General features: G+C 49.4%; 3 protein-coding genes across 10 annotated transcripts in view; 1 reads left to right on the top strand and 2 right to left on the bottom strand.

Annotated features, from left to right (window-relative positions):
* Window positions 1-545: 545 nt before the first annotated feature.
* SNRPA (small nuclear ribonucleoprotein polypeptide A) lies at window positions 546-11,485 on the bottom strand. 2 transcript variants are annotated; one of them, XM_063109709.1, is made up of 7 exons: window positions 11,381-11,485; window positions 10,823-10,916; window positions 7,368-7,540; window positions 4,816-4,995; window positions 2,668-2,841; window positions 2,078-2,166; window positions 546-924 (listed from the first exon to the last, which is right to left on the bottom strand). In XM_063109709.1, exons 2-7 carry the CDS (start codon window positions 10,893-10,895, stop codon window positions 765-767), a joined length of 849 nt encoding a protein of 282 aa, XP_062965779.1. In that variant the 5' UTR covers window positions 10,896-10,916; window positions 11,381-11,485; the 3' UTR covers window positions 546-764. The 2 variants fall into 2 exon arrangements, with proteins under 2 accessions (XP_062965779.1, XP_062965778.1); XM_063109708.1 differs by having other exon boundaries at window positions 11,377-11,479.
* Window positions 11,486-11,491: 6 nt separating this feature from the next.
* On the top strand, window positions 11,492-18,337 carry ACTMAP (actin maturation protease). Of its 7 annotated transcripts, none has more exons than XM_063109704.1 (8): window positions 11,492-11,516; window positions 12,570-12,774; window positions 12,875-12,970; window positions 14,372-14,440; window positions 14,947-15,071; window positions 15,409-15,538; window positions 15,630-15,700; window positions 16,567-18,337. In XM_063109704.1, exons 2-8 carry the CDS (start codon window positions 12,644-12,646, stop codon window positions 16,887-16,889), a joined length of 945 nt encoding a protein of 314 aa, XP_062965774.1. In that variant the 5' UTR covers window positions 11,492-11,516; window positions 12,570-12,643; the 3' UTR covers window positions 16,890-18,337. The 7 variants fall into 7 exon arrangements, with proteins under 7 accessions (XP_062965774.1, XP_062965775.1, XP_062965770.1 ...); XM_063109703.1 differs by lacking the exon at window positions 11,492-11,516 and adding an exon at window positions 12,010-12,020; XM_063109705.1 differs by lacking the exons at window positions 11,492-11,516; window positions 12,875-12,970 and having other exon boundaries at window positions 11,825-12,774; window positions 16,567-16,822; window positions 17,544-18,337.
* A 5-nt stretch (window positions 18,338-18,342) lies between these two features.
* The window catches only part of ITPKC (inositol-trisphosphate 3-kinase C), a 15,932-nt gene continuing 7,544 nt past the window's right edge, over window positions 18,343-26,730 (bottom strand). Inside the window, exons 3-7 of the mRNA XM_063109699.1 lie at window positions 25,796-26,009; window positions 24,583-24,787; window positions 22,214-22,315; window positions 21,519-21,590; window positions 18,343-19,833 (exon numbers count right to left, since the gene is read on the bottom strand). Of these exons, the coding sequence (XP_062965769.1) occupies window positions 19,630-19,833; window positions 21,519-21,590; window positions 22,214-22,315; window positions 24,583-24,787; window positions 25,796-26,009 (797 nt within the window). The 3' untranslated portion in view covers window positions 18,343-19,629. The remainder of the gene's footprint in view (window positions 19,834-21,518; window positions 21,591-22,213; window positions 22,316-24,582; window positions 24,788-25,795; window positions 26,010-26,730) is intronic.

Below are 26,730 nucleotides of genomic sequence, written 5' to 3'. Positions count from 1 at the left end.
CTGAACTCTAGACCAGAGGGGCTGCAAACTTGAATTCAAGTGTCTAAAACCCAGACTGCCATTCCTACCATACTTCCAATGATTTCAGGAGCACCCAGTTCCCTGTATTAAATCTCTTTCTGCCTGAAGTACCTACAGTGGTCTGTGGAACTGTTACTACAGCAGACAGCACTTTTGTGCAGATTAGCAAAAGGTGAAGAAACCCTTCTTCCTTAACGGTCTATCACCTGTTAGAAAATTGTTGAAATATACATCCAAGTCAACAAAGTAAATGGGGGTGTGTTCTTAAAGGAGGCATCCTTGTGCAGTATACAACCTGCCTAACTGTCCATGGCAGCCCTGGGTTTCCATTTCCTGCCCTGAATGCTTATTGGTACAAAACAGAAAACTGCCAAAGCAATAAACGTAACTTAAGTTTGGACAATATTACTATAACCTTCTGTGTTTTTCCAAGGTTGCAAAATGCAAAGAGGTCCAAAACCCAGGATGTGCTAATGTGGAGAGACGAGAAGCATGGAGGGCAAGAAAATAAAACAGACAAACAGTTGTGAAAAACCAAACCTTGAAAAACCATTTTAATTCCGGCCTAACAGCGCCAGGTGCAATGTCTGGGGACAGACTCTGGGTACAATGCTGTGTGGCGACCACTCACTCACACACGGCTCCAAGAAGGCCCTGAAGGGGGACTTACCTTCAGGGGACTGAGCCAAGGGGCACAGAGATGTCCCCAGAATGGGGGCAGGGACAGGAATGAGGAAAAGGAGCTACTTCTTGGCAAAGGAGATCTTCATGGCGTTGTTCTGGGTGATCTTAAAGCCCTGCAGGGCGTCCCTAGCAGCCCCTGCCTGCACTTCATTGTCAAACTCCACAAACGCGATGTCGTGCCGCCCTGGGACCAGACGAACCTCCTTGAAGCCAGGGAACCTGAGAGAAGGGAACAACAAACCTCAGAGAGCCAGACTCAGAATTTCCTCCTAGCACTTTGGCAGTGGGTGAGGTTAAACATCCTACAATACACAGAACAGTCCCCTATAACAAATGAAGTTGAGAAGTCCTAATGTAAACACATCATTTAATGAAAAATTTTAACATGAACATCCATGCAACCACAACCAAGACCAAGAAACAGAACACTGCAGAGCCTCTGTGTCCTTCCCCAATCGTAACCAACCCCCTGCTCCAGAAATAATCACTATTCTTACTCTTAAGACATGCTGTTTCTTTAATTTCCCTCTTCTCATTCCTTACTTCCTTCTCCATTAGGCAATCTTCCTCATGTTTACTGGGTATCCTTTTTTCCATCAGTATTCTTGTAAAATATGTAGTTTTATTGACATAGTATACATGTGGCATTTTTTTCTATTACATTCAGTTTCTCAAAATTTCCTCTCCACACTATGTAATAGAACCATCCATGTTGCTCCTTCTGTTCCTTCTAACTGCCACACAGTACACCATAGTAAGCATCAGTATTTAACCCACCCCTTCTCCCAGGTTTACCCCAACTCCCCACCACCAACACTGCGAGGAATACTCCATTCACAGCTCCTTGGGACTCACGTCAAGAATTTCTATAGGACAGATAATCAGAAGCAGATCCAGTTCACCAGGTGACTCACCCACACCCCTAACATTACTAAACAGTGAACAGTTTCTCTACACAAAGGCTGCACAGGTCTCCATCCTGTCAGCAGGGCACAAGGTTCATACATCCCCACTCCCACACATGCTACATCTAAGCCTGCTGACTTTTGCCAGTCTAGCCAGTGCCCAATGATGTCTCACTGTTGTTTCACATATACCTTGATTGTATGTCTCCATTTTAGAGACTGGGAAAATGAGGCCCAGAGCCTAGACACCCCCACAGCTCCCCCTAAAGGCCAGCATGCCCTGGCCAGAATGACCCCTCCAGCCTCATCACCACTGTATCCCCCACAAGCTTTGGGTCCAGCTCCAGCCTCCTGCTTTGGCACCTTTGGTTGCTGTCCCTCCTGCAAAGAATTCTGAAGTCCTTTCTTGTGGTGACATTTCCTGGCCATCACCACCTGTCCCCTGCCCAGCCACAGGCCCCACTTACTGGTTGAACAGCATGGACAGCATGAGCTCGTTGGTCTCCTCTGGCAGATTGGTGAGGAACAAGATGTGATTTGGTGGATTCTCAGAAAGCTGTCGGGGAGGGAGAGGAGCCAATGAGCACAGGGGCCCTGAGTCTAGTAGAGGATCCCTCCCCTGGCTTGTATTCTTTCTAGCACTTTTACCTGACACCCCGTATGTTGTTGCCTGTTACCTGCCCCCCTGTGCCCCAAAATACTGAAGGCCCCAAAGACAGAAGAGATTTTTGTTTTGGTCACTGCTGTATCCCTAGAGTGGTGAACAGGGCCTGGTACATAACCAGGTGCTCACCACAAGTTTACAGAATGCATCTAGATGCTGGCGACTGGTCCAGCCTCACCCTAACCTTCCAAAACTGCAACAAACATGCCAATTCTTCTTCACCCCAGGGTCTGACCCCACTGCTACATCTTCACCATTCAGGAAGTTCTGCTCTAATAGTACCTCCTCCGGGGGGCTTGCCCAGACCACTCAATCTACAATAGCCACTCCCATCAGTTCCATCCTATTCCTGTATTCTATTTATATGATACCTCAGGGGGACTAGACACTTACAGGCTGGGCAGGTGGCATCTGCCCCGGCATAAGCTGCTGCGGGGGCATGGCCCCCGGTGGGATTTGGCCAGGTGCCAGGCCTGGCGGTGGGATCATGCCAGGGGGTGGCATATAGGGAGGCTGGCCCGGCATGTGGTGCATGATTCGGGGTGCCTGAGTCATTGGTGGCATGCCCTGTGGAGAAAGGAGAGCAGGACTGAGTCGTCGGCAGGTGGGAAAAGGCATCCTTATGGTGTCCACAGGAGGCAGAGGAGAAAAGGCCATTAGAGAAAACCAAGGGGGAGAGACACCAGGAGAAAGACCCAGACTTGTAAAGAAGCGAAAAAGGTACCCAAAGAAAGCCAAATGGAGCAAAACAGACCCAGGGTCAAGAGGGACATTAAGTCAAAAAGAATAAAATAATAATAATAGTAAGATATAGAAATTATAGTATGACCCAACTTTCTTTACAGATGTATGAATAAAAAAAACTGAAGGAAAAAAGCAAAATGTTAGCAACTGTTCATTCAAAGGGGTGGAAATATATACTGTAATAAGCATGCTGTATGTATGTTTGCTTCTAAAAATAAACTCTAAGGGGAAAAAAAAAAAAATCAAAGAAACAGACCCAGACACCTAGTGAGAAAAAAAGAGAGTGGAAGGCAGAAATGAAAAGGGATGGTCAGGCCAGGTGCAGAAAGAAATGGGTGGTGGTGAGGGGAAGAGGGAAGACAGCCCCATGGCCCACAGCACACACAGGGATCTCAACCTGAAGAGTCAAATGTGGACAGAAAGGTGGATGTAGGAAGGAGAGTGGTAACAACAGAGAAGCCCAATAGCAGCCCAGACACCATTGCCAACTTGAGAGAAAGTGAGAGTTAGCATCAAATAGAGCATAACGAAGGCAGAGAGCCATGGGACTGAGGGGCTCATGAGAGCCAGAGAGAGACATGGAGACTCAGAGACCTAAGGAGTGAGTCCAACTCATCCATCTTTTCTTTTGTACTTAGTATTTTTTGTGTTAAGATAAAGATATTTTCCTGTTTTCTTATTGTGTTAGTTGCCACATTCAGGTCTATGATTCATCTCAAGTTAATTTTCACATATAATATGAGGTAAGGTTAATTTTTTCCTTACAGATATCCAACTGTCCAGCACCATTAACTAGGGGGAAAAAGTCCTTTCCCACTGAACTGCAGTGGTGGCATATGTGTGAGGGTGTTTCTAGACTCTTTATTCTGCCCCATTGGTCCATCTTCCTACTCTTATGCCAACAGCACATCACCCTGATTGCTGGAGCTTTAGAACAAGTCTTCAGGCTGGCCCATGGCTCACTTGGGAGAGTGTGGTGCTGACAACACAAGTCAAGGGTTAAGATCCCCTTACCAGTCATCTAATAAAAAAAAAAAATTTAAAAAGAAAAAGAACAAATCTTCACCTGTAGTCATGCAGGTGCCTCAGCTTTATTCTTCCCCTCTGCCTTGGCCTTGCCTTTCCAGGCATTTAGAAAGAGCCAGTCAGTGTCTACCAAAATTCCTGTTAACATTTTGATTGCATTCATGCTGAATCTTAGAACAATTTGAAGAGAAATGACCTCATAACACAATACTGGGTCTTCCCATCTACTGCTGGGGTCTCCAATTTCTCCCAGCAATGTCTGTAGTTTCAGGGTAGCAATTTTGCACAACTTTTGTTGGATATACTCAATGTCAAGTCTACTTGTTTGTTACTAACATATAGAAAAAAATGGATTTTTTTATATTAATCTTATATCCAGTGACCTTTCTAAATTAAATTCATTTATTAATCCTAACAATTAGTTGGTAGATTCTCCTGGATTTTCTATATAGACATTGACTTAAAAGACACAGATAGGAAAATCAAGGTTAAGAAGAGAGAGAAACCAAGAGACAGAATGGAGAAATACCTTGAGAAACATGCAGACAGGGAACAGGCATTTCAAGTGGAGATACCATCACCCAGGTGCTCAACCTGCGCCCCCCTCCATGCCCCGGCCAAGAGAGACGAGAGACAGACACAAAATCTCTGTAAGGAAACAGGAGGGGTCTGAATTCCCAACAAGAGAACTCTCCTCACCCTGCCCGCAAGCCAGGTCATGTGGCTGAGGGCCTGGTTGTGAGAAGGTTGCATCTCTGGGCCTTGGCTTACCGGGACAGGACCCTGGACGGCCCCCACCACGGGGGCGGCTGCCCCACCCTGCACAGCCTTCTTGGCAGCTGGGGTCTCCTGACTCTTAGGCTTCCTCTTCTCCCGCTTGCGATCCCGCTCCACAAAGGTGCCCTTCATCTTGGCAATGATATCCGAATCGGTCTTGGCATATTGGATGCGCTACCAAACAGATAGCAGAAGGGTTAAGAGTGTGGACTTTAGAGCCAAACTGCCTTTGAAGACTGGTTCAAAATCTGACCTTACAAGGAGCATGCTGAGAAACGTTACAGAAATCACCTGGCCTCAACTTCCTCATCTGTAAAATGGGGATTATATTATTTCCCACTTCAAAGGATTGTTGTAAGGACTCAATAAGTTAAGGTGCTTGAAACAATACCTAACACATAGTAAGCCCTCAGTAGACAGGTTGTTGGTATTTTTAAGGGAAGATGGGAGAGCCCTGAGAATCAGGCCAAAGGCAGAAGCCAGAAGAGCTAATGCTGGGACAGAAGCACTATGCAGGGGTCCTTCTATCACACGACAACAGAGTTCTGTCTTCCAGGTTAAATCTCATTCATTCAGCTGTTTACACAGATGCCTACCAGATGGCAGGCCCCATGTAGACTCTGGAAGCACAGCGATAAGCAAAACAGACAAAAAAGCCCCTGTTTTCATGAAGCTTATTCAGTAGGGGAAAGTATGATAAAGAAGACTGAGAAGTGGATACGAAGTGTTGAGAAGTGAAACTTTCAGATAGGGTAGCCAGTTACTGCGGTGACATCTGTGCAGAAGCATGAAGGGAGGGAGGGAGCGAGCCATGAAGACATCTGGGGAAAGAGCCTTCTAGCAAAGGGAACATCCATCAGAAAAGCTAAGTCCTGCATGGCATGTTCATGGAATGGCAAAGAGGCTAAAGTGGATGAGAGGGAGGGAGGAGGTGAAGTCACAGAGACAACAGAGGACCCTAGTGAGGATGTTATCCTTTCCTGAGGAAGCTGGGAGCCATGGAGTGTTGTGAGCAGGGGTGGTGATGTGCTCTCACTCATGTCTTGCAAGCAGCACTGCGACTGTGGTATGCAGAATAGCCTGCGGGGAGCAGGGGTCGAAGTAGGGAGAGCAGTAAGCAGGCTGTTGCCATTGTCCTGACAAGGGAAAGTGGTGGCCGGGACCAGGTCAGCAGTAGGGGAAGAGTGAGAAGTAGGCATCCAGTAGACATGTTTTTAAGGTAGAGTTGACAGGATTTCCTGACAAAATCCACACATATCTGAGCATTTGATGTGGTCCAGGCAGTGACTTGGAGGGAAAACCAAGAGAGGAGGGTAACATGAAAAGACTTATGATTTTTATACCCCCAAAGCTAATTCCTAGATGCTCGAGAAAGGCAATTGCAAGATGCAGCACCTCTGAGCTCACATACTCAGAGGTGACAAAAGGCTCTGTCTTCTCCAGACCAGAGGGAGGTAACAGGAGGCTCAGCTATCCCTGGGGCCACTGCCTTCCACATGATCTGTCTTCATATGGAGGTGACCTGCCTGGGACCTGCACACACTGAGACTTACTGTCACCTCCCCAAGGGAGTTGGTTCAAGGAGGCACATTCAAATTAGGTGAAACTCAAAAATTGACTGGGGTAGTGAGAGAAAAGGCCCAAATAAAGAACCAAAGATGCCTGCCAGTGATATGTCAGGAATTCTAGTTCAGGGCAAGGACTTTAAGCCACTCTTCACCTCCTATGGACTGCAGTCCCCTGGGCAGTCTACTTGGCTTCTTAAGTATCTGCAATCCATCCTTCCTACCAGCCCACAGCCTCTGCCCTGGTCCTGGCCCGACCTCTCCCACCTGGGAGCCCAACTGGTGACTGGACTTAGATTGCCCTCCTCTAATCCACCTTACCCAACTCCTTAACCTAACACATGACATACTCTCCAGCCCATGCCCTCCCTGCCACCTCCCACCCCATGCTCCAGCCAAATGAACTTGATCAACTTACTTCCTCAATTATAAAAGCTCTTGGTTATCTCTGGGTCTTAGTCCACACTGTCCCTCTGCCTAAACACTCTCTCTCTCTTCCCACAGCTAACTCTTCTCCTCCTTCAAGTCTCACCTCATCCAAAAAGCCCTGCCTGAACCCCTAGACTAGGTGAGGTGCCTCCCCTAAACTTCCCCAGTTCTGTGCATGTCCCCCATCCCTGCCCTGATCACTCTGTCCTTCCCCCACCCAACCCTGATCCCTGAGTTGTCATCACCTGAAGACAAGCATGTCTCCCCCACAGAACTGTGGGTCCAAAAGGGCAGGGCTGGGGACGCCCTTGGTACTGTGTGTCCCCACACCCCCAGTACACAGAACAGTGAATGCTAAGGAACAGCAAGAGAAACTTGCTCCCATCCTTAGGGAACTGGATTACAGGTGACAGGAGGTCCAGGCCCATCCAGTCTCCTATAGCATTTTGCACGCGCGCACATGCGCGCACCCACACGCACACACGCACGCACGCGCACACACACGCACACACACACACACACACACACAATCTCCACACCCACAATGCTCACCATGGGCTTGTCATAGAAGGGGAAACCCTGCATGGAGCGCAGGGCATTGGTGGCACTGCTGACCTCCTTGAAAATAACAAAGGCCTGGCCCCTCATCTTCAGGCTCCGTGATACCAGGATATCCAGGATCTGTCCAAACTGGGAGAAGATGGCATACAGGGACTTCTTCAGCTCTGCAGTGGGGGAAGGGAAGATCCACGGGTGACCAGAGGCTTTGGTAACACATCCTGGGGCTTGAGCTCTCTTTTTTAAAGGAAACACAGCTCAGATGGGAGGCCCTTAGCCAATTGACAGAGCACCCAAAATGCCACAGGTCAGTAATCTCTCAAGACCCAACAATAACAGCAACAGCCTAGAACCCCTCAAGTGGTTGAGCACCCTCTCCTATGAGATGGAGACAGGAACAGTACCTATCCCACAGAGTTGCTGTTTAAGGAACGTGAGTACATATGTGCAAAGGTCTCAGAACAGCACCTGGCACATGGTAAATGTTCAATAAACATGAGTGCCTCTTTCCATTTCCACCAGCACTTTGACACAGGCCTGTGTGATGTGACCCTAAAAGACTTCTCCAACCCCCTCTCTGCCCACACTCCACTTCGCTCCCTTTGTCTCTAGCTACACTGGCCTCTCAAGCCCTTTCTTGTGCCACATACACTGGTTCTGCCTCAGGGCCTTTGTACTGGCTGCTCTCTCTACCTTAACATCCCTCTCCTAACGTTTAACATGGCTGCCTCCTTCTGGTCACCCAGATCTCAGCAGAAATGCTGCCACCTCAGAGAAGGCCTCTCTGACTACCATATTTAAATGTCCCCCTATGTCACTCTCCCCCTCTCCTTACCATACTTGCTTTTCCTTCTAGGCATTTTCCACCTCCTGACATTTATTTGTATCTGTCTCTCCTTCCGAAGAGTTATAAGCCCATCCAATCTGTTTTCTGAAATATTCCCATTCCTAGAGCAGACTCCAGCACACAAACATCTCCACCAACAGTTATGAATAAAGGATACTATTAAGTGCTTCACGGAAATAACTACGCTAAGTCCTCACAACAACCCCATGAGAAGGCAAGTATGTCCCAATTTTACTAAGATGGAAACAGGCTCTCAGAGGATTTGTCACTAGCCCACAGAGAGTATCCTGAGGGCCCTGGGAAGGATGTGGCAGAGCCAGGACGACAACCCAAGCCCGTTAGAACCCAATACACCTTCCCAGCTCCCCAGCAAAACCATCTCACTTGACAAGCAGGACTCAAGCTAAACAAAGAAAGGCCCCTTTCACCACCCAGGCATGAAATAGGGTTCCAATATTGCACGCAAAGATAGCCAAGACACAGCTGCTCAGTGAAAAAGAGACTCAAAGAATAAAGGAGAAAATGTTTGTGTGTTGGGGATGAAGACAGATTTAAGGGAGTTTTCAAGCAATTAGCCAAAAATTCTCCTCGTGATAACATTTCTGGTTTTCCTCTCTATGATCCTTCCTCAGGAACCTAGTTCAGACCTCAGTTATGCCATTGAACTTTGGGCCTCTCCCCACTCTCCAGCCTCCCTTCTTGCCCCCTCAAGTTTATCCTCCACACCTGGAAAGATCTTCCACAAGGGACACAGTTAAAACAGGGGAGCAGCCTGGCTCACTGTCCATCAGGACAAAGTCCAATGGCTCATCCTGTGTAGCCATCAGGACACTGCTCATTGGAAGTTTCTCCATAATTCATAGGCCTCTAGGCCTCAGGCACACAGAACTATTTGTAGTTCCCAGAATGCCCTGGGCTCCTTTGCCCTAAACATTTGCACAAGCTGGTCCAAGTTAGGACCCCTCACTGTAACATAAATACTGCTTCCTCTACCTTGAAGGCTTTTCCAAAATGTCTCCTTTTCTATGATTCTGAATGAATCCCTTCTTTCTAGGCTCCCAATCCCAGCCCTGACCATTTTGCCTGTGCTTCCCCCATCAGGGCCCTAACTACTCTGGCCTGTCACCATCTGGTGGTATAGGAACAGAACTCTCAGTCACCAGTGTGTCCCTTGCACTGCCCAGCACTGGCTGGGCACCACACTCTAAAAGCATACACAGAATTTACATCCCTGGTTTTGTTTTCAACAGCTACTTTACTGGTAACCTCTAACTCAATGCCGAAAAACTCCTTTGGTTCTCCTGACATCTTCTTGAAATGAAATAAGAGCTAACACTTGCATAGCCCTTACTAACTTTCAGTTACCATAAAAAGAAGCACTGCATGGAGGCTTAGCTCATTTAAGCCTTACAATATCCATGCAAAGAAAGTATAATTTTGGGGCCGGCCCGTGGCTCACTCGGGAGAGTGCGGTGCTGATAACACCAAGGCCCCGGGTTCGGATCCCATATACGGATGGCCGGTTCGCTCACTGGCTGAGCGTGGTGCTTACAACACCAAGTCAAGGGTTAAGATCCCCTTACCGGTCATCTTTTAAAAAAAAAAAAAAAAGAAAGTATAATTTTGCCCAGGGCTGGCTGGTCAGCTCAGTTGGTCACAGCGTGGTGCTAACACCAAGGTCCAAGGTTCGACCCCTGAACCGGCCAGCTGGAGAAAGAAAGAAAGAAAGAAAGAAAGAAAAAGAGAGAGAGAGAGAGAGAGAGAGAGAGAGAGAGGAGAGAGAGAGAGAGAGAGAGAAAGAAAGAAAGAAAGAAAGAAAGAAAGAAAGAAAGAAAGAAAGAAAGAAAGAAAGAAAGAAAGAAAGAAAGAAAGAAAGAAAGAAAGAAAGAAAAGGAAAGAAGAGAAGAGAAGAGAAGAGAAGAGGGAAGGAAGGAAAGATGGGAGGGGAAAAGAAAAGAAAGCTGAATTCCAGACTAGCGGCCTCAATCACTTTCTGTGCCACATGACCTTGGACAAATCACATCGCCCCTGAGTCTCAGTTTCCTAATCTAAGAAAAGGGAATAACAAGAGCTTCTTTCTACAGGCTTGTTGTGAGAGTTAAATGTAATCAAGATTTACACAAAAGTGCACAGATCAGCCCCTGGTACACAATATTAGCCATCGTTATTATCGTACATTTTCATGGTGGGCTGATCACTGAGAACGCCAGTGACCAAGAAAGCTCCAGTCCCTGCCCTCACAGGCCACTGGTGAGAGAGCCTCATGACAGTCCAAAGACATCAGGAATTGATGGGGGATTCCCAGGGCCTAGGGAAAGTCTGGGGCAGCCACCCGAGGGGAGAGGCGATGGGGAAGGCCTCCTGGAGGAGAGGTCCTGTGAGGGGAAACCTTGAAGGGTGCGCAACAGTGACCAGCCTAAAGGGCAGAAAATAAGAGAAACTTAAGCAGTGTGAACACAGAAGCAGCAGCGTGTGCAAAAGCCAAGGGGTTAACGCTTCAGTCTGGCTGAAGGAAAAGGCCGAGAAAAAGAGGGTGCTGGGGACGTAAGTGGGGCCAGCTCGCGCAGGATTGCCTGGAGTCCGGACTATCCCGAGAACTCACCATCCTTCTTGATCTTCTCATTGAGGTTGTTGATATAAATAGTGTGGTTGGGGCGGGTCTCGGGAACCGCCATGGAGTGGAGTGCTGAGGTAAGCTTAAAAAGGAAAAAAGGTAACTTTAGCCCTGGGTTTCACCAAACCCTCTGTCCCAACGCTGGCTTGACGGGTTGCTCAGGGATCTCCCTTCCAAGAGGAAGTCAGGTAAGACCGGAGTGAGTGGAAGAGGCAAGCACGGCTTCAGCAACGAAGTGCGCGCAAGATGCCGCTCCTCCTGCCCGCGTGGTGAGGGAACCTCCAGAGTTTTACTACGAGTCCCAGGATGCTCTACGAGACCCCGTAGGCCGAGCATCCTGAATGGCGATTCCCATTGGCCCACGAGCCCAAAGGGCAGCCGGGAGAAAAACTCGGATGTAGAGCCAGTTAAGAAAGGACGGGCGCGTTTCGGGAGGCCTGGCCTCGCGCAGCAAGGAAGTTTCCCAAACCGAAGCGCGGGAAGGCCCGGACACCAAACACTCCGCCCTCTCGGGGCCGATGGCTACCTGCGCCCAAACTTACCTACCGACAGGGATGCAGCTCTCGCAAGCCGAGCCTACTGCGTTCCTCAAACCGGACCACAAAACTTCCTCTCCGGGCCCCGCCTTTTCCTTTCTTCAAGCCAATCCTCTCGCGGAAACTGAGTAGTTTGACCAATCAGAGTAAGTCTTGTCCGTGAGCTCAGATATTGCCAATCAAAATGACACTGGGTTCCCGCCTAGGCAGAAAACGCCCCCTGCAAGCATTCCACCTTTACCCACGCCCGGCCCTACGGGCCAATCAGTGAAAATAACGAGTTTTTTGCCAATTTACACGCAGCTTGCGCTGCGGCCTCTTCCGGAAGCGGTCATTTGAAGCCCCACTTCTTCCCCCTTCTCCTTGCGTTCTTGTCACGTGATTGCTAAGGGGGCGGGCACATCTTGCGTTCTGTGACGTGATATGGGAGCGGTGATGTGCCCGCCCGCCATTTTGCGGGGGAGGAAGGCGAGTTTTGCTTCCCGACTGCTTTTTCTATCCGCGCGGTATCGCGGCTCCCTTTGGCCTCCGATCTCTACGCCTTCTCCAAACCACAGACGTTTCCTGTTGCTCTCTGATTCCAGGACCTTCTCCACAACTAGACCACTTTCCCTTTTAGACCTGACCTCTGACTCAAAGGTCAACTCAAGGTGATGGGAGGGGTAGCCTAAGTTTCCTCAGTCTTTAGCCCTGGGTCCTTAAGTCTCACCCTTTAGGAACCTCACTACAGGCCTGAGCCTTCATATACCAAAACTGAACCACGAGTTTCTAAATCCTGCCCGGGAGAATTAGTGAACAACGCCCTCCCTGAGCCTCCCAGCACAACACAGCCCGTCCCAGCCTCATACACAAACCCGATTCCAGATATAAGGACCCCACCCTGTTAAACTCCAGATCCTTTATGACTTGAGTCAGCCCCAGTCCCTGCTCCCATGGTTTCAAATTTTAGCCCTGTTTTTTTCAGACCCACTGCTCAATCCCCAAATTCTGGAACTCCGCTCCAAAACCTTTAAAATTTCTGTCCCTGAGAACAACCCTTTGCCTCTCCCATTCTGAACCCTTCAACCCGCCTGTAGACCCCAAAATGACTTCTCCATGCTGCCATCCCCCAGACCCCCCAATCCCTCCTCCAAGAACCCCTGCACCCCAGGCCCCCATAATTCCATCTCTTCCCCTGTCCCCCGTTCCTCGGAACTTAGCTTTTCCACCAGCTCCCTCGAGTCTGCAGGCCTCTATTCCTCCACCGCCCCCATTGCCTCTTCCACCCCCTGCCATGGGTGCTGCTCCTCCTCACGTCTTCGGCCTGGAGAAAAGCCGGCTCCTGAAGGAGGCCTTGGAGAAAGCCAGCCCAGTCCCTAAGGGCAGGGAAGATGTGAAGAGGCTCCTGAAGCTGCGCAAGGACCGGTAGGGTCTCCATTTTTCCCCAGATCACTTAAGCCATTTTTCTCTTGCTTTCCCATTTCTTCCTGGTCAAACAGCCTTACTACTTCAGTTTCCTGTCTAGACCCCTTCAGTGGCGATGTGCTTCCAGCAATGAAGAAAGCTGCCTTCATAAATGCCTAGTCCAGTGGGGGAGACAGACCCTCCACCCCACCAAACGGTGACAGCCCAGAGTGGTCAGGGCTGACATGACAGAGCCCGGAGGGGGGTGTGTGATCCAGGCTGGGGGGTTATGGGGTCTTCCTGGAGAAGGGGAGCCCTGAGTGCTGTTGAGCAAGTTGTGCAGGGCGTACGTGATGAGAGTAAACAGCTTGTGCAGAGGCCCAGAGTGAAATAAGGACATATTCTTTTCAAGAAACTGCAAACAGTTCTTTAACGTGACAGGGGAAGTGGCAAAGTTGGGGCTGGGAAGGTGAGCAAGAACCAAGGTGGGAGGCTACCTCTGGGGAGTGGAGATCATCAGCCTGGAGTCCAGGGACCCCTGCAGGGAGGGAACGAGGGAGGGGAGCTAGAACTGGGCTGGGGCTGTGGGGACCCAGTTTAACAGATGCTTGGCTGAGGGGAGGAGGGAAAAGTGACTTGCCCAGACTCATGAAGAAACTCCAAGCTCTCTGGACACTTGTGTAATCTGCTCTAAATGCCCAGCCCTCTTGAGGCAAATTCAATGCAAATAACATATGTTATTGCATGCTCAGCATATGTCAGGCAGTGTTTGAAGTGTTCTTAAGTATTAATTTATTTAATCCTCTCAGCTACTCCATGAGGAAGGAATATTATTGGCTCATTTTCCAGATGAGAAAATTGAGGCTCATAGAGGTAAAGTCACAGTGCAAAGAAGATGAGAGTCCAATTTGAACCCTGGCAGTGGGGTTCCATGCTTTTAACACCATGCTGTGGTATCATCTCTTTTCATTAGGAGGATGCCCCAGACTGGGAACCAGGAGCTCTGCCACCGTCCCAGCCTTGCCCTCTCATTGGCCTGGGAATGGGAATAATAAGCACATTGTCCTGAGCCCTGGGGGATGGGGATCACCAAAACAGAGTGGCCTCCCCCAGGGTGGGGCAGGTAGGGCCTGTGAAGATTTATTATCAAGGTGATTTCTTAGGCCTTAAGCATGTTGTCTGGTTTTATTCAAGGCTGAGTTAAGTAAGAGATTTTCAACCTGTTTAACAGCCCAAGGAACAGACTTGAGGGGAAAGAAATCACAGAAAGAGTTTGGGTATAGACACCCCTTCCAGAAATCTCCTCTAATATATAGATCTCTCTGGCTTCTAGTTGCAAAGTTTGCACATCTGCTCTTCAATAACTGAGAGAAAGAGCAGGGAACAGGCAGACAGAGGGATAATTCCCACTGACTAGATGAGGAAACTGAGGCTCTGGGAGGGGAAGTGCCTCATTAGGAGGGAGTCAGGACTGAGCCAGGAGCAGCCCTTGGGCCTTAGGACAGACGGCCAGGCCTGTGTTCCCTTCACCATTTCTGGACACCCCACTCCCAGCCAGACCTCAAGGGCGGATTCTTGGAGCTGGTTTCCTTGTGACCCGAGTGTGACTCTGGTTCAGGTTCCGAAGTGACTTGCGGTGGATCCTCTTCTGTGCTGACCTGCCGTCCCTCATCCAAGAAGGCCCTCAGTACGTGTCCTAATGTGCAGTCCTGACCCCTTGGCCACCTTTGCCCTCTGAGCACTCACTCTGCCCTTGCTGGGCTTCGTGAGGACAGAGCTGGGAGGGCAGGGGGAACGAGTTCATCCCAGGCAGCCTGGGCAGGAGGAGGAGGAGGAGTGAGGAAGGGAAAGGAAGAACAACTTCCCATTCAGGATCCTGGGTGCATGTGTAGTGAACTCCAGTGAGTGAATAAATGAACCTGGTCCATGTCTCTAACTCCACTTCGGCACCTACTCCCAGGAAGCCCAGGTGACCTCTTTCCCCACCCTCCCACTCCCAGCCTGCCAGCCCTGGGCTCAGGCCTTGGCCATGCTCCCCTGTGAAGGGGAGTCAGGTCTCCCCACCTGGCCTTTGACAGGGGAGGGGAACTCCCCCAGGACAGCAAACCTGTATCCCCACTCCAGCTTTCAGGGTAGAGGGGTCCGGTAAAGATATGCTTTAGACGTTGGACGGCTGGGCCTGTCTCTCCCCAGGTGCGGGCTGGTGGCCTTGTGGATGGCAGGCACTCTCCTGTCACCCCCCAGCGGCATCCCCCTGGAGAGACTCGTGCAGGTGGCCATGGAGCGAGGCTACACAGCCCAAGGAGAGATGTTCTCTGGTGAGTTGGGTGGAGAAGGGTCTCAAGCTGGGTGCTCCACTCGTTCTTCACTAGGAGGGGACCAGAGAGGCTGGGTGGGGCAGTGCCAGATGTATGAGGGGGTTTCGTTCCATTCTCCCTGCCCAGTAGAGCAGAGTCATTACCAGATGGACTTGAGCCAGGCTGCCTCACGGTGGCTATGGACAAGCATCTAACCCTCTTTGTGCCTTATTTTCTACATTGTACCAAGGGGTTGATAGTCACCATGAAGGTTGGGGGTGTCAATCCCCATCAAGCCTTTGGCATGGCGCCAAGCACATGGTAAGCCCCTCTCTCTGTGTGTGCTCTTACCCTGCAGTGGCTGACATGGGCAGGCTGGCCCAGGAGGTGCTGGGCTGCCAGGCCGAACTGCTCTGCGGTGGCCTGGGTAGTCCCAACAGAGACCTCGTCCTGCAGCACCTTGTCAGCGGACAGCCCCTGCTCATCCCGTATCCCAGAGCCTGGGAGGGAGCAGGGCAGGAATGGCAAAGGGTGGGTCCCGGGGCCAGGCCACAGTTTTGGTCTTAACATCAGCACCAGCTACGATGAGGACTTCAACCACGAGCCATGTCAGAGGAAGGGCCACAAGGCTCACTGGGCAGTGAGCGCAGGTGGGTCCTTCCTTTTTTGCCCCTGCACCCCTCTTCCTGGGTCTCCCTGGCCCCATCAACCCTCTTCACATTCTCACCCTTGTGCTGGTGCCTCCTTAGCCAGGCCATGCCCTCTTGAGACAGGCACCAGAGCTGGGCCATCCCTGTCCCTTAGGGTACGCAGCACAGGACCTGGCAGGCAGCAGGTTCCTTGGGTGTCTGCCAGTTGGGGTATCCACAAACAGAAGCTCAAAGCACAGACTTTAGGATCAGACAGTCTGGGCTCCAGGCCAGGCCTAGCCGCTTCCAGGCTCTATGACTCTGAGCAAGTTCCTTCACCTCTCTGGGCCTCCTTTTCTCCATCTGGAAATTGGGTGCAAAAGTAGTACCCTCCTCATAAGGCTGCTTTGTAGGCAGAGTGCATAAAACTCTCAGAACAGTGCTTGGCATATTACATGTCTCAACAAGTGTTATCAGCATTGTCATCATCATCCCATCTACCTGAAGGATGGCTGGATTTGCACACATCAAGAGGCCTGGACCAAGGGTCCACTTGGCATCTTCATGGCAGTCTGGCCTTGAGGGCTTCTCTCCCAGCGTCTCTTTCCTGGACAGCTAGAGATGACCAGGTGATGGTGCTGCCTCTTCACCTCCCCTGTGCTGACAGGCCATAGGAGGCAGGACTCAAAATGCCTACAGCTCTGGAGCCAGATGTCCTGGGTCCAAATCTCAGCCCAGCTGTGTGCATTCTGGCCCCCAGTTACTTCTCTGAAACATGGGGATGGAGGTAGCACCTACCCCGGAGGGCTGGAAGGGGGTGGAATTCAGTGTGCCCAGCACCTAGTCAGGGCTCAGTCAACTGCTGCTCACATCCTCCTTTCCCCTAGGGGTGCTCCTGGGCGTGCAGGATTTGCCAAGCCTTGGCTACAGTGAGGATCCTGAGCTGCCAGGGCTGTTCTACCCAGTGCCTGGCATGCCCTGCCAGCTACCATCCCTGCCAGAGGAGGGCTTCCCAGGAGCTGTCTACCTCCTCTCCAAGCAGGGCAAGAGTTGGCACTACCAGCTGTGGGACTATGATCAAGTCCGGGATAGCAACCTGCAGCTGACAGACTTCTCACCCTCACGGGCCAACGATGGCCGGGCGTATGTGGTGCCTGCTGGTGGGGTGCGGGCTGGCCTCTGTGGCCAGGCCCTGCTCCTCAGACAGTGAGACTTCAGCCACTAGCCAAAGCTGGGGCCATGGGTTGCAGCCTGGCTCTGTCACCATTTGAAGAGTATCCCAGCTTCTCCCTCTGTGCCACTGCCCATAGGTTTGGGCTGGATTTCTGAGGGCCTCCTGCACAGAGACACTTCATCAGGGTCACCCCCATCAATCACATATCAATCCTGGTCATCGTCCCAACTCCCCACCCCCTTCACTGTTGAGCACCAACTAAACCTTTCTCCATGGAGAGACTGACAACAACTCAGACCTCATGACCTGTCCACCTGAATGTTGTGTCCCTCCATTTCTCACTGGGAACGAACTCTCACAAACCACTGTCCCCTTACTGGACTTTTGCAAGAGCCTGCTGTTCTTCCTCCCACCCCCACCTGCTCCCAGGGCAGGGACTACACTCTTCCTCTCCTCAGCTCACCTCTTCTTAGCCCAGGCTGTTCTTCCTCACGCTTTCTGCCTGCCAGCTGTACTGGCCTTTCAGGTCCCTGGAGTGTGGTACCTGTTCCCACCCCTGCAGCACTCTGCTAAAGATCGCTCCTTAACTTCTCCATCTTGGCTCAGGTATCACTTCCTCAGGAAGATTCCCTCAGCCCCAGACCAGGCACCCTTCCCCCACCTTATTTTTCTTGGGGGGGTGGGTGGGAGGGTTAAGTCCCACCTGGGAGCAGTTATGTGTGCCAACCCTTTTACTGGTGTCAGTTCTTGAAATCCTTCAGTCCTGTAAGGGAGGTACTAGATTCCCACCATTTGATGACAAGACTGAGGTCTGGAGAAGTAGAGTCACTGGCCTAAGGTCACACAGCTGGTAAGTGGCAGGATAGGATTAAAACCAGGTAGGTAGCGTCTAGCCACAGCCAGGCTATCTCCTGGCTCCCTGAACTTCATGATGGTGCTGACCACAGACTGTGTTTTTTCTACCCACCCATACAGACATATATACAGTATATATAGTGAGCATGTGTGATTATGAGTTTAATGAATACTTGTCACTTCCACTCAAAGGGGAGGAACAAGACTTTCTTGGTCACTGCTATGTCCCTAGGTCCCAGGAAAGTGTCTCATTTAGGGTAACTGTACAGTGTATTGTTTCTAGCCAGTGAATGAGGTGAAGAGGAGGCATGACTCCCATCCCAACCCTGATCATTCTGCCCATGTTGCCCACATCCCAGCCCTGATTCTTCAGGTGGCACTGTCCTGGGATCCCACCCCCACCCCCACCCCCCGAGGAAGGGGCTTGGAGCTATCTTGGTCACCACTGTGTTCCCTGCATTGTCCAGCACAGAGCCAGGCACAAGAATGGCAGCTCAGTGAATGCAGAATGAATAAAGCAGCCTGCTCTGAGCCTGCCTCTACCCCAAACTAACCATTACCCCACTGGTCTCTAATGTTCAGAATATGAATTTGAGTCCACACACCCCAGATGCAAAAGAAAAAACTTCACAACACTGATTTTGTCTTATTTATTTGAGTGCTGTTGTGGGTGGGAGGCACAGTGAAGCCATTTCTTCTCCTACTTCCCCAACACTACTCTATCTAACAACTATCTCTCATAAATAAGTATAAAGATGGTCAGTAGAAAAGGAGTACATCTCCTCAACCCTGGAAGAAAGCATTAGAGCTTCCGCTTAGGGAAGAGGTAGGTGCCTCTTAGGGAAGTTAAAGTTGCTGGAACAGTGGGACAGAGGGGCTGTTAGCCAAACCTCAGGTTTTTAGAGTCTTTGGTCTGGACCGTGTTACAAGTCCAGGGTTACAACTAGTAGCCCCATCCACCCTGTGCTTCTGGCCCAAGCCTGGTGCTTTGCAGGGGTCCAGGATCAGATGGGGGTCCTCCCGAACAAGGCAGCTCTGATTCCCAAGGAGGAAACCTGCTTCCCCTGTCTCTGAAGCTCCTTGCTACTGCATTTGCTAGGAGGAAGGAGACAGAGAAGCCCAGGGGTCAGGAGCGGAGGAAGTCCTGAGGCTGGATCAGGTGCACCAAGGAATGAGGTTGTACTGGTCACAGTGCTGGCACTGAGGCTGGGATGTGGCTGTGGTTTTGGTCAGCAGGAGGTCAGCAGAATACTCCAAGGAACAGGGAGGATCACACAGTTCCATGGCAGGGCAGGACAGAGATGAACCACGCTCCAGTCAGCAGTGTCAGACCTTGGGCAGTGTCAGCAGGCCCATCAAATGATGTCACACCCTCCTCAAAACCTGTGTGCCTCAGCTCTTGAGTGACCCTCAGATGAAGAGATTGGGCTGTCACTCTCCCCAGGTGGATAAGCAGCTCGTGTGTTCACAAATGATGCCTGGTCCTCTGGGGCAACAACGATGAACGTGACCTGACCCGGGTTATGTCATTCATACAGCCTTAGGCACTGTGTCATGCCTGTACACTGTGACATCTGAATTGTATTCTCTCAAGGCATGGTTTAGCTGTGCTTCCAACAGGCCCTCAGAAACCTTCCTGTCTGGTCAGGAGACCTAGTTCTGGTTCTGCTGACTCAGCATGATTCGGCCTTGTCATGCTCCTTCTGAGGTCCTCACAGCCCCTGTATCATGAGGGGGCCAGGTGCTACATGGCTTCCCACGGCCCTTCTGAGTTTCCACACTGGTCTTATGTTACAACACAACCTCCCGCATCCCTGGAGATCAGCTTCCCCATCGCCAACCTCAGGCCCCCATGGCATCTCAGGGCTCCTACAGCCTGACTGGCACCATCCAATAAATAAGCCTGGCAGTGGCTAAGTGGTCAACTCTGGGCCAACCCCTGAAGGAGGTGGATCATGTTGTCCAGGCCCCAGAGGTAGCCGTCCTCACGATTGCCCTCAGTCCAGGGCAGCCTGTGGCTGAGCGTCTGGTGGTCAGGCAGAGCCACTGTCTTGCCAAAGTCGATCATCCAGACCTTGGCCAGGCCATAGTGGTCGTGCACAAACAGGAGGGAGCTGCCCACCACCTGCAGGGGGAGAGATGAAAGGTTAGGAGGAGGGGCAGGCACTGGCCAAGGTCCCTTCCCTGACAGGCAGCACAACAGGGTGGTTGACAGCATGAACCCTGGAGTCAGGCTGCCTGAGCTCAAATCCTAGCTGTGCAGCCTTGGGCAGGTGACCCAACCTCTTTGTGGTTCTGCTTCCTCATATACAAAGTGAGAATAATAGTAGCATTTACCTCAGAGGTTGCTGTGCACGTTATATGTATGAATTAACCCATGTAAAGCACTTAAAATAGTTCCCAGTACATAGCAAATGCACAACAAGTGTTAACTGTTATCCTTTTTTTTTTTTAAAGATGACCAGTAAGGGGATCTGAACCCGTGGCCTTGGTGTTATCAGCACCGCACTCTCCTGAGTGAGCCACGGGCCGGCCCTAACTGTTATCCTTTTTGAAGCCAGAGTGCAAACCCAAATGCCTTCAGGATCCTGAACAAGTCAAGAGAGCCTGGTAGAGACTAAAGACCTGGAAAATGCCTTTCCCATAAAAAACCCAGATTACTGGGCAGGTGAGCAGGTGCCTGTCAGCTCCAGATGGCTGTTGGCATATGGAAGCAGCCGGCCCAGTGTGGCTGCATCTCCCAAGTTGTCAAGAGACTTGTCAGGTTTCAGTCAAGGAAATCAGAAATCACAATTATGGTGTGAAGTCTCACATTTTAAATGGTGGCAGCTCATTTTTAAAATGTTAAGTCACTGGGCAGGTGAAACCAAACGTGAGGACAGAAGAGATGGGGTCCCCGGGCCTCCTCTTTGTGACCTCCATATAAAGCTTGAACGCAGTGACAAGGATGACAAGGCTGACACTGATAAACATGACAGTAACAGCTGACATATAGTGATGGTTTACTATGGGCCAGGCTTTGACTACATAAACCCATTTAAATTTCACAACACCCATGACGCAGGTGCTGCTGTCACCCATCCTACAGGTAAGGAGACTGAGGCCTCCTTAAAACACTGCCCAGGCTCAGGAGACTAGAGTAGCAGAGCTAGGATTTGAACCCAGTTGGCCTGACTCCCAGATCAGTGCTCTTTCAGAAGTGTCAGTGACATCAGGAAGAAGAGGTGAGAGGGACTTGAGGGAGAGATGGAAGGGCTTGGAGAGAGGAAAGGATGCACACAGAGGTGATGTTACCCCTTCATAGACTCCAACACAGCCTCAGAGAAATGAATGTTTCCCAAGAGGGACACTTTGGGAATGAGGGGAAAGGGGAAAGGCAAGAGCTGGCAAACAAGAAAGGCATACAACAATAATTATAAATAATTATGATTATAAGATCATTGTAAAAGGAAGGAGTTAAATGTGCATCTACGCTCCAAATGTCATTCTATACTTGCTCTCTCATGCCTCAGCAGCCCTACGAGGAAGGTACTATTGTTCCTTCCCTATGTTAGAGAGGAAGAAACTGAGGCCTGAGAGGGTAAGTCACATGCCCAGGGTCACACAGCAGAGCCAGCCTCCACCCCCCAGGCCACGTGGCTTGAGGCCATGCTCCTGACCGTCCTACCTCCTTGAAATCCTCTTTGCTGGGCCCCAAAACGTGGGGCCTCCTTTTCATAGGTTTGGCCCATAACTCTGTCAACAGTTTCCCCTCCATGTTACCTGGACCATGACACCCCCCACTTATGCCCACAGTGCCAAGGCTCGCACCTCATGGGTCTTGAAGAAGGGGGAGATCTCCAGAGCTTCACGAAGTTCTTCCAGGCGTGCCACGTACTTTCTCTGTGGGTGAGAGAGAAGAATCCTTGAGATTTTATGGGCCCTTACTCACAAAGGAGAGGGCAGACTCCAGCCACAATGGGATAAGGGGAGCATGGGAAAAATGGAGAGCTGGGGGACTGAGGGGTTGGCTGCGTCAAGGTGGCACAGACAAGAGTGTGGCAAATTACGTGGTGCTAAATCTTAGCAGCTCCTCCCATCAAGAGGTGGAGTCTGTTACCCTTTCCCTTTAATGGAGGCTTGGTCACATGACTTGCCTTGGCTATAAAATGTGGCAGAAATGATGGTGGACATTCTGGGCCCTGGCATCAAGAGGCCTTGCATTTTCACATGTTCTCTTGGCCCCCTGCTTCCATTGTGAGAACAAGCCCAGGCTAGCCTCCTGGATCATGAGAGACATGACCAAGTCATGAGCCAAGACGGTCAGCCAACCAGCAGACACGTGAGTGAGGCCACCCTGGACCAGCCAGCCTTAGCCAAGACACCAGCTGACCACAGATTATGTGAGCAAAGCCAGCCAGTATCAGCCAAGTCCAGCCCAAAGCAAAAGACCACTGACTCAGGAGCAACAATAAGTGGTGGTGGTCTTAAGCTGCTACATTTTGGGACACGGGTGTCCAGCTCACCAGGATGCCGTGGTCCCTGTCCACAAAGTCCTCCAACACCTTTGTCACCTGCTCCAGTGCCTGTGTCTTCTTAAAATTGGTGTTACAGGTCCCATCAGCTTTCTGCAGGGCAAGGGGTGAAAGGGCACTGCAATGTCTTTTCCTTCCCACCCCCAACACTGAGCAACCTCAGGCTGACCTGAGACCACCCGCCCGTGAACGATGCTTGCTTACTATTCAGGGGAAACCAGCGCATCTGCCCAGCCCAGTTCAAAATAGACCCAAGTCACAGTCCTGAGCAACCAGTCCTTCTAAGTCTAACCTTGAACCTCCTTTGCCAGTCTAGCAAAGTGGGCTTTTGAGGAGGTGTGGATCTGACTTTGACTCGTGATTCTGCTATTTTCTAGGTAGGTGGTTTTAAGCAAGTCACTTCACCTGCCTCTGCATCAGTTTCCTCATTTGCCAAATGGGAACTGTGCTGGTAGGTACTTCCTAAAGCTGGTGTAAGGATTAGAGGAGATTGGGTGTGGAGGATCCAGAGTACAGATCCTGGCACATAGTAAGCACTCAACAAATGAGACTAATGTTATCTTTCATGTCTGAGAGGAGCACAGAGAAGCCACCTGAGTCATTCCACCACACTGTGCCAGGTGCTGTGTGGGCACTGGTAACATGGAGGTAAGAAGATAGCCACAGTCAGATGAGGGAGGCAGATATTAAGATCATCACAAAGGAAGCTAAGAATAATGAAGGAGTATAGGGAGCTATGAGGAGATAAAGAGGGGGGCCCTTATCTAGTAGGATGGAAAACAGGGAGGGCTTCCATGAGCAAGCAAAATTTGAAAGGACACAGAAAAATGAGTGAGAATCCACCAAGGGAAAAATAGAAGGAAGAACATTCCTAGCAGAGGGAACAGCATGTGCAGTGGCCCTAAGGCAGGAAAAAGCAGGCCTATTTCAAGGAAATGAAAGTGCTTCACTGCGGCCTGACAGTAGACAAGGAGGAAGAAAGGAGTGAGAGATGGCACTGGATCCTGGAGGGCCCTATAGGCCATGGAACTTCTGAGGGTACCATGGAAGGATTCTGAATGGCACAGTCAGAAAGATGACTCAGGCAAGGCCTTCAGGAAACAGGCACTCTTATACTTTGCTGGTGGGATGCACAGAGGTACAACACCAAGAAAAGGAATTTGGTAATCTCTGGCAAAATTATCAATGCATTTAATCTTTGGCCTAGTAGCCCTACTTCTAGAAATCTAGTCTATGGCTAAACCTACACATTTGCAAAATGCCTTATGTACAAGTGATTCACTGAGGGATTGTTTGTAATGGCAAAAAGTGGAAACAACCCAGGTGTCCATCTGTAAGGGACCGTAGCACATCCACAAAGAGAATATTACACATCTATAAGTAAAAGAAAGAGAGAGGAGACTCTATGGAATGATATAGAAAATTCTCCAGAATATTACTGTTAAGTGAAAAAAGCAAAGTGCCAATCAGTGTGTGTACTGAGGAAAATTAAGGGTATACAACTGTATTTATTTGTATTTTCAGGAAGAAATACAAGAAACTGACCAAGTGATTTCCCATAAGCAGGCAGCAGGGTGGAGGGACAGAATGGGAAGAATTGCAGAAGCTCAGGTGAGAGATTTCTCCATATATACTTTTTTTTTTGCTTTGAGTCATTTGCTTTTCCTAATATTATTTTAAACTGTATGAATAAAGAAAAAAAGAAAAGGAACTAAAAGAAAAAAGAAAGTAAGTAAAAATAAATAAAATTTTTAAAAATATAAACTGTGTGAATAGCTATTCAAACGATTGATTGATTGATTGATTGATTGATTGATTGGTGGTTGGCTGGTACAGGGATTGAACCCTGGAGCTTGCTGTTATCAGAACCATGCTCTAACCAGTTGAGCTAACCAGCCAGACCTCAAACAATTATATTTAATTTACCAAAAAAAAAAAAAAAAAGGAATGCAGGAAGAAAAAATAGAAACCTCCTTCATGGGAAGGAGTGGGGGAAGGATCCCTCCAGCTATTGTGTTGGATGATGGATCAGAGGGAATGAGACAAGGGCCCAGGAGCCCAAGGAGGCTGGAGCAGAAAACAGGGCTGGACTAGAACATGGCCATGGGGAGGGAGAAGAGAAGATGGACTCAAGAGATGCTCAGGCAGACAGAGAAACAAAACTTGGGCTCTGATGGATATAGGTGTGACGAAGAAGTGGGACCTCTCCCAGCCCTGGCCTTTTCATCCTCTGCAGTCCCCTGCTCTCTCTCCAGACTTACTTCTTTCCAGCTTCCCTTGATACCCATGTTCCCCAGGAAGCCTGTCTCAGATCTAGTTCTAGGCCCTCTAGTGACAGGCTAGCAGCTCCTCATCCTCACCTTGATGCCCTCAATCCGGAAGCCCAGGGTAGAGGTCGAGCTTATGGTTTCCCTCCATTGCATGTAGCGGGGCTTGGTGACTGCACCCTGAGCATGCTCCTCGGGGGTGGGAGCACCAGGGTCCACAGCCACCATCTTCTCATACATGTCCTTCCGGGGCCGAGGCCGCTCTCGTGCCTTCATCAGCTCCTCCTCCAGGTAGGTTCTAAGCACACAGAGGATGTGACAAAGGAAATTATGAGAACAAAGCTGGAGGGCTTATCCTGATATGTGGTACAAGAATGGACAAATAGATCACTGGAATAGAACAGAGTTCACAAACACACATTTGTACATTTACCCAGTTTATGACAAAGAAGGCACTGCAATTCAGTGTGGAAAGGGAAGTTTTTCAATAAATGGTGTTGAGCCAATAGGCTATCCATACAGGAAAAAATAAACCTCATCCTTACCTCACACTATACATAAAAATTAACTATAGATGGATTGCCAATCTCAATGTGAAAGTTGAAATGAAAAAGCTTGCAGAAGAAAACATAGGAGAATATCTTTATGATCTTAGAGTACGCAAAAATTTAAACAAAAATCTACTAACCATAATTTTAAAAATGGAAAAACTGAACTAAATTAAAAGTATTTCCGTTCATCAAAATTCATTACTAAGGGAGTGAAATGGGAAAGCTGGAGAATATATGCATATGTTTGTGTGTATATTTGTATTTATATATATGAAGGTACTTCAAAAAGTTTATGAAAGGATTAGTATTTTTTTAATTCCATTTTTCCACAAACTTTTTGAAATACCCTCATATAGATATATAAAGGACATATATCCAGAATATATAAAGGATTACAAATCAAAAGGAAAAAGACAGACAGTCATATAGAAAAACGGGCAACAGAATCAAAGCGCACTGTTTACAAGATTTCCAGTAGTAATCAACATATGCAAAGATATTCAATTTCTTTGGTCATCGGAGAAACAGAAATTAAAACCACAATGACATACCACTACCTACCCATCAGAATGGTTTAAATTAATAAAACAGACAATACCAAGTGCTGGTGGGAATATGGAAAAATGGGGCCCCTCACACACTACTGGTGGGAGTGTATGCTGGTACAACCACTTTGAAAATTGACTAGGCACTATTTTCAAAAATGCGCACCCCCTACCCTCTACCCCTGCCCCCATGGCTTCCCCTGAACCCACCTGCTGCCCATCTTGCAGTCCATGATGGAAGGGCCCTCGAAGTCTGCCAGGAGATCTTCCATCTGGTTGAACACCTGGCCATCCCGCTGCACCATGCCATAGTAGGCTGGCACAAAAGGCCGCAGAGGGTCTTCCATCAGCTGTTCCAGGCTGCGCTGCTCACACTGACAGAAACGCTTCAGAATCCGACCATTCTCTCCTGCCTGGAAGTTCCCTATGGGCAGCAGGGTCAATGAGAGGATCAGAAACTGGATCAGAAAGAGGATCCCCCCATCTCCTTGTATGCATCAGATCCTGGCCACCATCACCTTGCCTGACCCTCCTGCAATGCTGTCTCTCCCTCCCTGCAACTCAAAATCTTGGCCAGTGATGGTGAGGAAAGGGCCTATTTCTGCTCTCTGCTACTTAAACAGAGTGCTATTCACAGCACAGTGTGTCCTTGCTTTGTAATTCTAGATTGTAAGCTCACAATAATTTGTGAGAATTTTGTGAGATCTGAGTTAATAGCATGATTCTCCAGAGTGGATTTCCATTTGCTTCTGCCTGGAGTCCCTGGGTGCTAACAACTGGGGCATATTTAAGTTTATTTATAAATTGGGCATTTCCTGGACATGCAGATAGTTAGTGCAGATTAGAATTCCAAATTCTGATTGGGGCAGACTGTATTTTCAGATTATAATTTCCAAAGATGGCTGCAACAATATCCCTGTCCCACATGCTCTTCTAGAATTTTTAAGAAGTGGAGCCTAATACCCTCCTCTTGAACTTGGGAGAGCTTATAGCAGAAGTGACACTGCATGACTTTAGAGGCTAGGTCATAAAAGGCAATACAGCTTCCACTTTGTTGGCAGAGACATGCCTTTGCAGTCCTGAGCTGCCATGTAAGAAATCTGACTATTCTGAGGCCACCATACTGTGAGGAAGCCCAAGCAGCT

The sequence above is a fragment of the Cynocephalus volans genome, chromosome 10 (assembly GCF_027409185.1).
Source record: "Cynocephalus volans isolate mCynVol1 chromosome 10, mCynVol1.pri, whole genome shotgun sequence".
Classification (NCBI taxonomy): Eukaryota; Metazoa; Chordata; class Mammalia; order Dermoptera; family Cynocephalidae; genus Cynocephalus; species Cynocephalus volans.
Note: the sequence above shows the minus strand (reverse complement) of the source record. Positions and strands in the feature narration are given on the sequence as shown.